Genomic DNA, 14,394 nt, shown 5'->3' on the forward strand with positions numbered 1-14,394 from the left:
AATTTTACTTCCATAGATATATTCTAAAGAAATAATTAAAACTACAGAAAAAGATTTTCAAAACCTAAATATCATGGCATTATTTATTTTAGTGACAAATTAAAAACTAACCAAATGTCTATCAGTGAGAGATTGCTTTGGAATATTCACTTAGTGGAATGTTTTGAACCAGATATAAAGCATTTATAATAGAATTTACAATAACATTATAATAATATTATAATAACATTTATAATATTATAAGCATTTATAATAAGAATATAAAAGCATTTGTAATAAAAATTTTTTTTAAAGAGAGTTTTTTAATATTTATTTTTTAGTTTTTGGTGGACACAACATCTTTATTTTATTTTTATGTGGTGCTGAGGATCGAACCCAGTGCCCTGCGCATGCCAGGCGAGCTACCGCTTGAGCCACATCCCCAGCCCATATAATAAAATTTTTACAGGATAAAAATTTTAAATATAAGTTGGTTCTCAAGTTTGATCATACTCATGTAAAGAGGGAGAAAACAAACCAGCATATGCAAAAAGATTGGAAGGAATACACATTTTCAAATAATTTGAATGTAGATAATTTTAAAATTTGGAAAATTTTTTTTTTATTTTATAAAGTAAGTATGGGGAAGGATATAAGTATAATGGAAAATATAAATACTGTTTAAATAGATTCTTACTCTTCAATCCTACTAAATTTTCCATCTGAGGTTCATAGAAGGTGAGTTATTGTGAGCTCTGGAGTCCCTTATGAGAAGAAGAAATGCATGTTGTTTTTCAAGCCTTTGGAATTCTGTATAGCACAATACAAGGCTAGTGAAGGTCTTTTTGTCATGTATGAGTTTATCACAATCCCATGGGATGAAAATAGGGACATTCAGTACATAAGTTCTTAACCTCCTGGCCGTTAAACCATCCAAGTCCAAAAGCTGCTGAGTAGCTGGCATGGTGGTGAACACCTCTAGTCCCCACTACTCCAGAAGGTTGAAGGGGCAGGATCACTTGAGCCCATGCATTCAAGACCAGCCTGGGCAGCAGAGAGAGACCCTGTCTCAAAAAACAAAACAAAAGTTGCTAAGTTATCTAGGTCATGTATTTAATGTAAGCTGCCTAGACTGGTAATTTCTATTTTGGCTCTGAGCCTCTTTATCACCTAGTGGAATGGACAGAGCTGTTAGTTTAATTCTTCCTTACCAATCCTCAACAACCTAGGCCTGGCACTCAGGGTCATAGTTTGCTCACTGCAGTTTTCTCCTTTTGAATAAAGGGTTTTGGTGAATGACAGCTCCCACCCAACTTGTCATGTAAACATGTATTTGTTAATTTCTTAGACTAAGTGGGAAACAGAAGCAAACTCCTGGGCTTGTCAAGCTGTCTATTAAGGAACACTTTATATTAAATAATTTTTGTTTTTTGATTATAAAGTATTAGTTACAGGAAAATCACAAAAGATTAACACAAAATACTATACTAGAGTCTCACCTGTGAGAACAACAGATTCTTGGTACCTTGGTGTTTATCTTTCCAAATCCATAAATTTAAAAATACTTGGGTCTGTAGCATATATACTGTAATGCAGCCTTTGTTTTTCACCAAATAGAATATCATAAACAGCTTTCCATTTCAGCAAAGATACTTTTGCAGTGTTACCTTAAAAGACTGTATACATTATGGATTACCATAGGGTACTTTAATGAATTATAAGACATTTAGGGGGCTGGGATTGTGGCTTAGTGGTAGAGCGCTCGCCTAGCACAGGTGGGACCCAGGTTCGATCCTCAGCACCACATAAAAATAAAGGCATGTGTTGTGTCCATCTACACCTAAAAAATAAATATTAATAAAAAGACATTTAGATATTCCTAACTTTTATCATTATGAGTAGTTTTCCCTTCCTTATAGCCAAAGTATTGTACTTATTACTAAATTTCTTAGAAAAAATTCCTGAAGTGGAATTGCAAGATTAAAGCATAATTTTTAAGGATTTAAGGATTTTTAAAAATCCTATTTTTAAGGATTTTGATGCAGTTTGTCAAATTTCTTCCAGAAAGAGTATACTATTTTATACTTCTGCTATTTACACCTGTTTTTCATTAGTATATCAGTACCATTCAGTACTTTGAAAACTTTTTTCTCATAGAAATAATGTGCTGATTTAAGAAAGTTTGGGAGATGATGGCATGGGGTGTGAAGGTGAATAAACATTTTGTCTCGTTACTATTAAGGTTTTCATATATTTCCTTTTAGTCTTTTCTAAAAATTTTAAAAAATTTTTAGTTGTAGATGGACACAATACCTTTATTTATTCATTTTATGTGGGGGCTAAGGATAGAACCCAGTGCCTCATATGTACGAGGCAAGCGCTCTGCCACTGAGCCACACCCCACCCTTCTTTTTTTTTGTTTTTTAATATTTTTTTTTTTTAGTTGTTGATGGACCTTTTATTTTATTTGCTCATTTATATGTGGTGCTGGGAATCGAACACAGTGCCTCATACGTATGAGGTAAGTGCTCTACTGCTGAGCTACAACTCCAGTTCCACCCTTAATATTCTTAATAACTATTATTTTAGAGATAAACTGGATTTATATTCTTGAATTGAACCAAGGATACATTTCCCATAAAAATCAGAGGCAGACAGCAATAACATCTAATTTTTATTTACCATATGCCAAATTTAGGTCACAAGTTTCTATTTTGAAGTATGGAAAACCTGGTTTTCAAAGATAATTGATCCAGGAAAAATGCTACTTATAGTTAATCTCTTAAAATGGATACCAACGTTTCATTATAAATATTAACAAAAAGATTTGCTTAAGATTTTTATCTTGAAAAGTCACATTTAAAATTACACAAATGAGGGCTGGGGTTGTGTCTCAGTGGTAGAGTGCTTGCATGTGTGAGGCACTGGGTTCGATTCTTAGCACCACATATAAATAAATAAAATAAATGTCTATTGACAACGAAAAGTATTTTAAAAATTAGACAACTAAAATATTTACCTTATATATCACAAAATTTAACATAATTTTGCATTGATTTCTTAAAAGAACTAGTCAAACAGCACTATATACCTTTCTTCCTTTCATATTGACTTGTGGTAGGATTGTAAATTGAATAAATTTTTTGCAAAAATATCAGTGAGTTTCTTCATTTTTTGCGAGGGCCTCTTCTATTCATCATCTGTTATTTAAAGTGTTCTCTTGTAAGGCTCCTATGGGACCATCTTTGTTGACAATAGGCTTAAGTCTGCCTCATTCATCATTATCTTTATCTGCAGTTAGAGCAATTTTCTGTCATTGCCATAACTGACCTCAGGAATACCATGCACCTTCCTAAGAGATTTGTCATTTCTTTTGAGGTTATTATTCATGTTGTTGAATTTTGCTGACAGTGGGCAAGAATGATGGACCAAGGCTTGAAGATGATAAATAGGCTTGTTCTTCAATGGGAACAGATGTTTAAATGGAAGCTAATTTTATAAATTGTGGGTACATTAGCGATAATTTTTCAGATGTAATTTTTACTTTTCTATAGAACCTCTTAACTCTGAGGATTTAAATTACTAATATGTGGATAATAATTCCCTTTACCAGTGATTTTTTATTTGGAGCAGATTTGCCTTCTTTGGGGGCATTTGGGGATAACCATTTTGGGGATGTTTGTTGGTTGTCAAAATGATTTGTCGGCAGCCAACATAGAAAGCAGTATGAAGATTTCTTGGAAAACTGGAAGTGGATCCACCATTTAACCCAGTTACCCGACTCCTTGGTTTATACCTAAAGGACTTAAAAACAGCATACTACAGGGACATAGCCCATCAATGTTTATAGCAGCACAATTCACAATACTACACTGTGGAACCAACCTAGATGCCCTTCAGTAGATGAATGGATAAAAAATGTGGCATATATACACAATAGAATATTACTCAGCAATAAAAGAGAATAAAATTATGGCATTTGCAGGGAAATGGATAGAGTTAGAAAGTGAAGTTAAGTGAATACCAAAGTGAAGTTAGCCAATACCAAAAACCAAATGCTGAATGTTTTCTCTGATATAAAGAGGCTGATTCATAGTCAGGTAGGGAGGGGGAGCATGGGAGGAACAGATGAACTCTAGATAAGGAAGGGAGTGGGGATGGGGTTATTAATGATGGTGGAATGTGATGGTCATTATTATCCAAAGTATGGGATGAAGACACAAATTGGTGTGAATATACTTTGTATACAACCAGAGACATGAAAAATTGCACTCTATATGTGTAATAAGAATTGTAATGCATTCTGCTGTCATATATAAATAAAAATAAATAAAACATCATATATATATACCCATAAAAAATGACTTATAGGCATTTCTTGTATTCAGTAGATTTAGGGATCTTAAACTTCCTGTAGTGTGCAGGACAAGGGACTGTCAGTTATGCTCTGATTGAGGAATGTTGCAAAGAAGAATGTAGAAATAAAGGGTGTCACGAGAATGCTGGGATGAAGAGAAAGGATATTATTTTATGGACCACTTGATTGGAATTGATACCACATTTGCTGACCTCATATGATCAATAACTGTCATTTTGAATTACAGTAGTTTACTCAAACTTACCATACTCTTGGATGTTTAGACTGTTTCTAAATTAATGTACTTAGAAATATTTCAAAGAACAACTTTGTTAGTAAGGCTTGTTGTTTCATCATTAAAATTTTTTTAGTTAGGATAGATTCTCAAAATAAGAATTAATAGATCTGAAGATATAAATATGATTAAGGTTTTTGAAATATGTTCTTATTCTTTTACCCCTTTGCATTTATTTATTTATGATCAGTTTTCAATATTTTAAAAGATTTAGATTTCATCCAATATATATGACATAGTTGAATTTCAAATTAGATAAGATAATCTGAAAAGAATAACCACTTTGCTTAGTACACAGAATTTTTGGTCTGTAGTAACTGAATGAGGCATAGTTGTACTCCCCCAACCTCCCTTGTCTTTTAAAAATAAGAAAGACAAACAGAGTTTATATGTTAACTTTCTGGTAATCAGTGGAATTTATTCTGCATATTCCCTTTCAGTACAGTTAGGTTAGAAACTTGAATCTGAGTGGATGTATGTTTGAGAAATAATTCTGTTGGAATTTACCAGTTCATTTACTGCTGATATGTATTTGTGTTCTTAGAGTCCTTTTATGACACATTCCACACCGTGGCTGACATGATGTATTTCTGCCAGATGCTGGCAGTTGTGGAAACTATCAACGCAGCAATTGGAGTCACTAGCTCACCAGTGATGCCTTCTCTTATCCAGGTATAGAACTGTAGTCTATTAAAAAAAAAAAAAAAAATTCTTAAAATGTTGGTTCTGCTGGAGGTGGGGGAGATACTTTTTTAATGAATTTATGACTGTGAGTCCTCTAGATGGATTTATGATATGAATTCATACCTCCTTGGTGTTTCAAAAATCTTCAAGTTAGAAATTTTATTCAAAATGTTCCCTAACTTCCGAAAGATCATAGAAGCAAAGATATAAGGCATTGTGAGCAAGAACCAGCAAAAACAACAGACTATAGGAATAGGCTTGTTAGAACTTCAGATATTAGAATTGTCAGATGCAAAATAGAAAATAATCATTTAATGAGAACTTGACTATTTGAACATGAAACAAGAAACTAAAGAATATAAACAGATCTGAAAGGAGGCAAATAGAACTTTTACTAATGAAAAATATAGTAACCAAATTAAAAAAGTATTTTGGAGGTATCAGGGATCAAACCCAGGGTCTCACACATACTAGGCAAATGCTTTACCACTGAACTATTTCCCCAGCCCCAAAATTTAATTTTTTTTTAATTTTAAATTTTTGGGGGTACTGGGGATTGAACCCAGGGGTATGTTACCACTGGGCTACATTGGCAGCCCATTTTATTTTTATTTTGGGACAGGGTCTCACTAAGTTGCTGAGGGCCTTGCTAATTTGCTGAAGTTGGCCTTGAATATGTGATCCTCCTGCCTCAGCCTCTCGAGTTGCTGGGATTACTGGCGTGTGCCACCACAAATGCCAAAATTTCAAAATTTAATGATAGTTTTTATAGTATATTAGATGGAACTGAGGAGAGAATTAGTGAACTATTTGAGATACAGGAAGGAATAGAGAACACAAATGCATATAGACAACATTCTTGAATGTAAGACTCAACATTATAATGATGTTAGTTCACATTTACTTATAGATTAAATGTAATTCAAATCACAATATAAAAAGTTTTGGAATGTGATAAGAAAATTCTAAAATTTTGTGAAAAAACAAAGAGGATAGTAGCATTATTCACAATAGGTAAAAGTAGAAATGACCCAAAATGTAGTATATTATGCAGTAGTAATGAAGAAAATTCTGACATACACTACAACATGGATGGATTGAGGAAATTATATTAAGTAAAATAAGCTAGTACTATTTGATTCTACTCACATGAGGCATTTAGAATAGTCAGAATCTTAAGAGACAGAAAGTTACAATGGTGATTGCCAGGGGTTGCTGGAAATGAAAAGTCATTGTTTAATGGGCCAGTGTTTCCATTTGCAAGATTAGAAAAGTTACTGAGATTAATGGTGGTGATGGTTGTAAAACATTGTGAATGTATTTGATACCGCTGACCTAATAACCTTAAAACTGGTTAAGATGGTAACCAATAGCATGCCTGTAAGCCCTAGCTACTTAGGAGGCCAGGAGTTTGGAGCCAGCCTGGGCAACACAGTGATACCCTCTCTATAAATAAAGGGGTTTGAGGGTCAAGCAAAAGGCCAGGAATATAATAATAGGTATTATTTTTGAAGTACTAGAGGTTGAACCCCAGGGCCTTGTGTTTGCTAGACAAGCTCTCTACCACTGAGCTATATCCCATACCTTTTTTTTTTTTTTTTTTTTTAGTGTTGATGTATCTTTATTTTGTTTATTTATATGTGGTGCTGAGACTCAAACCTAGTGCCTCACACATGCTAGGCAAGCGCTCTGCCACTGAGCTACAACCCCAGCCCCATCCCTTACCTTTTATTTTATTTTAAAAAATTTGAGACAGAATCTTGATAAATTGACCAGGCTGACCCTCAAACGTGTGATCCTCCTGCCTCCACCATGCCTAATAGGCCAGGAAAATTCTTTTAAGAACGAACCCAAGTTGGGGAACTCACCATAAGAAGAAATCAAGATATTATGAGGATTTAGTAGTTGATACCATGTAGTGTGGTGCCTGTGGTGTGCCTTATAGTGGTGAAAACAAGTGGGCTGTGGCTACATGCATTAAAGTAGATGGATTTCTAGACCATAGCACTGAGTAAGAAGCAAGTTTCAGATAATATGTTTAGCATGATTTCAAATTGTTTAAAAACTGGATGAAATACTATGTTGCATAGAAATACTTATAGTAACAAGCAGTAAACTATGAAGTAAATAAGTGGAATGATTAATTCTGGATAGTCATTACTTATGGGGTGACATGATGGTAACACTCTGTTCCTTAACTTGAGTTACACGGGCACAAACGCTCATAGACAGTTTGCTTCAAATTGTATTTGAATACATGTGCTTTTTTTAAAAATATTTTTTAGTTTTAGGTGGACACAATATCTTTATTTTACATTTATGTAGTGCTGAGGATCAGACCCAGTGCCTCTTGCATGCTAGGCAAGCGCTCTACCACTGAGCCACGACCCCAGCCCCTATGCATATGTATTTTAAAGTACTATTTACAATATATTTACACACATACAAAAGTACCTATCCAGAAAGACTGGTTTGAGTACTTATTCCAAAATTGGAGGAGAATTAACCCATTAAGTCCCAAGTTCTATACATATTTCAACAAAATTAACAGGTGCATTAAAATATGTTGCAAATAATAATTTAGAGCTTATATATATTAGTCAATTATTAATATTATAATTACTATATCACACTATAATTATGTTGAATAATGTATAATTACATTACATGTTATATAATTGTATTATGTGTTATATACTGTACTTAAGTTTGTACAGGTGTTCCACTATAGGATGATGGGACAAAATGGGTTAAACTACTTGAGCTCAGTCTTCTCCATTTACTTCATATTTATATGAAGTATATAAATCTATATGAAGTATATAAACCTATATTCATAGGTTTCAGATAATACGTTTATATGGCACATGTATATATATTTTTTAATATAAAAACGTTTCTCTTTGGGTCTTTTTAATAGCTTCTTGGAAGAAATTTCATTTTGTTTATCATCTTTGGCACCATGGAAGAGATGCAAAATAAAGCTGTGGTGTTCTTTGTGTTTTATATGTGGAGCGCAGTTGAAATTTTCAGGTGAGTAGAAATGCCAGTATGTTTGAGTGCTTCTTTCTCCATCTCTGCAGCAGCTCTCTCCTGAGAAAGCTGTTCTTAGCCAGAGTCTTATTTGGTTGAGACTTATACATACAGAGGGATTTTAACTGGTGGTGTTTTGACAAAGTTAATAATTGAGAGAACAGGTGGCATCCACATAGGTTGTCTTCTGTTCGTACCCTCTGATATGCTTAGTGCAAAGGCAAAACAGATTATAGATCCTTAACTTTTACAGTTTGGGAAGAAACAAATTCTTTTTTTGTAATATCTCTTTTAAAATAGAACATGTCTGGGGGATGGGGTTGTGGCTCAGTGGTAGAGTACTTGTCTAGCACACATGAGGCACTGGATTCAAATCTCAGCGCCACATAAATATGAAATAAAGATACTGGGGCTGGGGTTGTGGTAGATCGCTCACCTAGCACGTGCGAAGCCCTGGGTTAGATCCTCAGCACCACATAAAAATAAAATAAAGATATTGTGTCTATCTACAACTAAAAAAAAATATATATTAAAAAAAGATATTGTATCCACCTACAAGTAAAAAATAAATATATTTTAAAAAAATAGAATATGTCTGGTTCTAGATTAAAGGCCTTTTGTATGCTTTAATTTTGGTACCAGTTTACTTATCTGGAGATGAAGAGTCTGACATCTTTACCTACTGGGAACATAGATCAGAACTAGGAATAAAGCCAAAAAGATTCTAAGTATCTAGTGCATATGCTGAACAAAAAGGGTTCCTATCCTGCCGCAGTCTGGCTGGGCACAAATCACGAGCCACTCACAGCTTTGTAGATTCAAACAGCAATTCTTTATTCCCAATCTCACACCGGCCGTCTACAAACACGCTCTGGGGAAATCCACGTTTTCTGCCCAAATCCACCCCCACTGGGCTTCTGTCTCCCAAATATATTCTGAATCCCGTGAGAACTCAAGGGGAACTCAGGCAGCAGGATATGCCCTATTCTAAACTGGGAACGCCCTAAACTCGGATTATCCTAAACCGGGAACACCCTAAACACGGATCCGCCCTGGTCCTTGAGCAAGGTCACCTTACATGCAATGTCGCTGCAAAATGTCCTATTTCCACGAGTCCTTCCACTAAAGAAACATGGGGGTACGCTGGCAAGGAAATTGTCATACCTACTTGGCTGATGGCTCCCAGCACTATCCTTTGAAGATTTAGAAAGTAGCTTGATGGGAATTTGTGGATAAATAGCCCAGGATCCTAATTCTGTTCTGAAGAAACCATATGTGGTTAATTGAGAACTGATTCTTATATTCTAGGGTTACATTCATTGTCTGAAGTGACTTTTAACACTAGCATTCCTTATTTTCAATAGATACCCCTTCTATATGCTTTCCTGCATTGACATGGATTGGAAGGTGCTCACATGGCTTCGCTACACTGTGTGGATTCCCATATACCCTCTGGGATGTTTGGCAGAAGGTATTTCAGGAACACTAGATCTCATAGCTTAGCTCCAAGGGGATTCCGTGATTAAGAGATCAGTCCTTTCTTCCTACCTCTGCCAGCCTTAATCTGATAAATGAGATGTTGGACTTTACAGTGATTTTTGTTCTTGTGACTTCCTGCCATAGTCTTCCGGTTTGGAAGCTAGCTAACCATGTGCTGCATGCTTCATATTTATATGATATTTTAAATTTCCTTTAACAGGTTCTTATTAATGACTTCATTTTATTTTGATCAACCCCTAGTGAGTGTCAGGTAGGGGTTTTTCTCCATTTCATATGCTGGGAAATAGAGGCCCAGGGCCATGACTGTTCTCATTCATCTTTCTATTAATGGCTTGGAGGCTTATTTCAGGAAAACTGGGGTCCAGGAGGAGAGCAGCAAGTGCTTTCTGAACAGCGGGAGTGGGGAGCATTTCCAACAACTCAGAATGAAACTGTGAGGGCTAAGGCTAGAGGGATCTGTAACGAGATGCCCTGTACTGGATGTCATTTGCTTCTAACAAGCTCTTGTTTCTGTTTTCAGCGGTTTCAGTGATCCAGTCCATTCCAATATTCAATGAAACAGGAAGATTCAGTTTTACATTGCCATATCCTGTGAAAATCAAAGTTAGATTTTCCTTTTTTCTTCAGATTTATCTTATAATGTTATTTTTAGGTAAGTATTGGCTCTGTAATACAGACCTTTTCCTGTTACTTTTTAGAGGGTAGAGTGAAATGATTCAGAGTTTAAAAAGAATCCTTATTTGAATTCTATTTTTGAGAGAGTAGCAATAGAGTTAAGAGATTTATTTTGCAAAAACAGACCCATTAAGGGACTTCGGGTGGGTATCCCAGTGATAGAGCAGGTGCTTTGCGTGTATAAGGCTCTGGGTTTGATCCCTAGCACCACAGACAGAACAAACTAAGAAACAAAAACACACCCACCAGGAAATATTTCTTCCCAAGTCTCTGAGTATTTGAATTTCCTTTTTTTTTTTAAGTTGTAGATTGACAAATACCTTTATTTCATTTATTTATTTTTATGTGGTGCCAGGGATTGAACCCACTGCCTCACACATGCTAGGCAAGCGCTCTACCACTGAGCCACAACGCCGGCTCCTACAACTAAAAAAAAAAAGAAAAAAAAAAAAAGAGTAGGAGCTGGGTGGTGGTGTGACCCCTTGGTCCTAATTGCACAGGAGGATGATGCAAGAGGATTGCTTTAACCCAGAAGCCTTGAACTTCTAGCAAGACCACATCTCATAATCAAAAAATTTAAAAGTAAATAAATATAATAAAATGCCGTAGGAAACAGATCTTTATACTTTCCTAGTTTCAGTAGCACATTCCTCATCCAGCCTCCCCAGCTTCTCTCAGAAGCAGTAGCGCAGTTGGCAGGAGGGAAGGAAAAAGGCAGCGAAGGCTTCCTGCCACCAGAGGGCTGTTACAGAGCCTCTAGCTCACAGTAGGAACACCCTCCCCTCCCCCCCTCCCCCCCCACCACACACAACCTGCTTGCTTACTAGTTTACCTGTATATAAAATTACAAATTCCTGCCTTAATTCATAAAAACTAAGAACTAAAGGGGAAAGAAAGTACATCTAGATTATTACAAACATGAGAAATTTAAAAGCCTTCCTGGGGTTGTAACTAGCTCACTGGTAGAGCGTGCTTAGCATGTGTATGTTATACTGATCTTCTTTTGATTTTTGTGGACCACCCCCATACCTTTTTCTTTAAAATAAAGCATTTTTAACCCTATTTGTATGAATGAGGAAACTAAGGTGAGACTAAGCTATGGGATCCACTCAGTGATTAAGTGGGATTAAAATTTCTGACTCTTAATTCTATTTCCCAATTCATGGAATTGTGCTTCCTAGAAAAGCATTTCCACAGTTTCATTGTATGGCATTGTATTTATTTTTTTTGAGATGGTTTTGCTGTTTTTTAAGTTGGTCTCAAACTTGTGGGCTCAAGTGATTCTCCTATCTCAGCCTCTTGAGCAGCTGGGACTACAGATGTGTGCCACCACGCCTAGCTTGTCTCATATTTCTTCAGACTATTGCTTAAAACATGTTCTTGAGGTTGTCTTGAATTTTAAAACAGGTTATTTCTATACTTCTGGTTTGTGCATTTCATTGTATGCAAAAGGGAATAAAAAATAAATATTGGTTGGTTGCAGTGGCTCACGCCTATAATCTCGGGAGATTGAGGCACGAGGATCATAAGTTGAAAGCCAGGCTCAGCAACTTCGTGAGACCCTGTCTCAAAATAAAAAGTGTTGGACCAGTAGCATTCCTGGGTTCAATCCCCAGTATCAAAAAAGAAAAGAAATATTGAACTATACTTTAAGAACCGTTTATGGGTAGTGTGTTGTCTACATCTAGCATTGAAATGCCTCAAAAATGAGATAGATGGTCAGATGAGTGGGAATGTACGTGAAGATAGATGGTCGGATGAGTAGGAATGTACGTGATAAAGTAAAAAGTTAAGTGCAGATGTTGTTCACTCTACAAAGATTTTGTTTGCTTGAAATTTTCTTAATAAAATGTGGGAAGAGATTAAAGTTTTAAACCCCTGGGGAAGAGTTGTGCATTGTTACTGATGGTTCTAAATTGTACTTCCTGAACAGCCTCAATAAACTTAGTGCTGTAGAATATGAAGAACAGACAGTTGTGTAGTGGTACATGTCTGTAATCCCAGTCTCAGAAGACTGAGCCGGGGGCTTGAGAGTCCAAGGCCAGCCTTAGCAACTTAGAGACACCATGTCTCAAAATTAAAAATAAAGACTGGGAACTTAGCTCAGTGGTAAAGCTCCCCTTAGATCAATCCCCAGTTCCACCAAAAACAAAAGAAATGAAAGAACAACAACAAAAAAAGAATATATAGTGTGCTCACCCCAAGAGTTTCTGGTTATAATAGATGAACATTCTCATTTCTTTTTTCTTTTTCAGGATTATATATAAATTTTCGTCACCTTTATAAACAGCGCAGGCGGCGCTATGGACAAAAAAAGAAAAAGATCCACTAAAAAGAGAGATTTAGATGGTTTCTTGCCAGTTTGAGCCTAATCTATGATTCTTACAGTTTTACCTTCTTGTACTGATGTAAACATTTTCTTTTTAAAGTTAAAAAATTCTCAGTGAGGCCATCTTTCTTTCCCCAGTAACATTCCTGAATTTACTATATTATCTTCATGTAATACTTGCATGACGTGGATTCCTGGTATCTGACAACAGGTTCATTCTTGTGTATTCAGTAATGACACAAAAGGCTCAGCCCTACCCCCACTTCATATCGTCAGGTTCTTACATGCCAGAGATATTGTTTCAGTGCTCTATACCTATAAGGTACCCAAGGGGTTACTTGCATAGTGGGTGGCATTGACTTTTTTGAAAGTCCATTAGTCTTGGTCATTGATAAAACATTTCTGAGTCAGATGGGGCTGGAGCACATTTTACATCTGACATCTTTTGGCCTAGCATCATCTATTACTATAGTGCTTACCTGTGTGGGCACTGAAGGGGCAGAGTGATTTGGGAGAAACAGTCAGGGACCTTGGAACACCCATGATTATTTATTTATTTCTAGGTAAATCAGAAATGTTTTCAACACTAAAGAGGGACATTATAAATGTTCTAAACTCAATGGCTTCAGGGGTCAGAAGGGAACACAAATATGTGGGCCAGTGATACAGTTGCTGGCAATATAGTCTTTGGCAAACTGAAACATTAAAGTAGGCCAAACCCAACTTTTGAACTGCAAACATAAGTCAGCCTTTGTTCCCCTGTACTGCCTGAGTCCATTTAGTTGTGTTTCTCTGAGGGAGGGATGAGGCTATACATTTTTGAACCTCACAAACACCTTTTTTCTGCTGTTGTTAAGATTGCCTTTTTTACCTGTCTGCAGTAGGACACTGAAAACAGAGGGTCGGAACTTTAGCTGGGGAATAACCAGCTGATCCTTTAATAAGGATTCCTGTAGGAAACCCACCAAAAGGGAAAGGGAAATTGAAAAAAGTTTAGAATGGTTGGCCATTGTAAAAAAACATCGGTTTCCTCTAACACATTCCACATAAACCAAGTAAATAAGTGTTAGAAGTTTGTCTAAAACAATTTAAGCACGGTAGCGCTTCGTGTTCTGCCACTCCCGTTGTTCTTGGGGGAAGGGAGACTGGATTAGTTATGCTATTTCACTGAGCCCAAGGTGGAAACTTGAGTTGACCTAAAGCATCTGATTACCATAAGCGGGCTGATTTTTAAAAAACTCATTGCACTGAAGGGTATTTTGCATGTCTGTAACTTCTGTCAACACTTGTTTGTATTGACTTCTGATATTCCTTCAACTGTGTAAATGGGCAGATCAGCTTTGCAGTAGATTATGCTGCATTCTTGTGGCAAAATCCTGTATTCTTAGTGATAGGAACCCTTAATGCTGTCTGAGAAAACGAAAGATTGTGTATTTCTATTAAAAACATTTACAATCAAAATCCTAGTCTTGTGTCTAATGGTTTTCAAACTGTTCAAGTCTTTTGTTCAGGCAAAATATCATACAGTAGTTCAGCATGCTA

The 14,394-nt window shown here is 36.0% G+C and overlaps 1 protein-coding gene across 1 annotated transcript in view; it reads left to right on the forward strand.

The window, feature by feature from the left end:
• The window catches only part of Hacd3 (3-hydroxyacyl-CoA dehydratase 3), a 33,477-nt gene extending 20,126 nt beyond the window's left edge, over positions 1-13,351 (forward strand). Inside the window, exons 7-11 of the mRNA XM_076850965.2 lie at positions 5,176-5,303; positions 8,236-8,348; positions 9,713-9,819; positions 10,369-10,500; positions 12,779-13,351. Of these exons, the coding sequence (XP_076707080.1) occupies positions 5,176-5,303; positions 8,236-8,348; positions 9,713-9,819; positions 10,369-10,500; positions 12,779-12,855 (557 nt within the window). The 3' untranslated portion in view covers positions 12,856-13,351. The remainder of the gene's footprint in view (positions 1-5,175; positions 5,304-8,235; positions 8,349-9,712; positions 9,820-10,368; positions 10,501-12,778) is intronic.
• The last annotated feature ends 1,043 nt before the right edge of the window (positions 13,352-14,394 follow it).

This window comes from Callospermophilus lateralis, chromosome 3, assembly GCF_048772815.1.
Source record: "Callospermophilus lateralis isolate mCalLat2 chromosome 3, mCalLat2.hap1, whole genome shotgun sequence".
NCBI lineage: Eukaryota > Metazoa > Chordata > Mammalia > Rodentia > Sciuridae > Callospermophilus > Callospermophilus lateralis.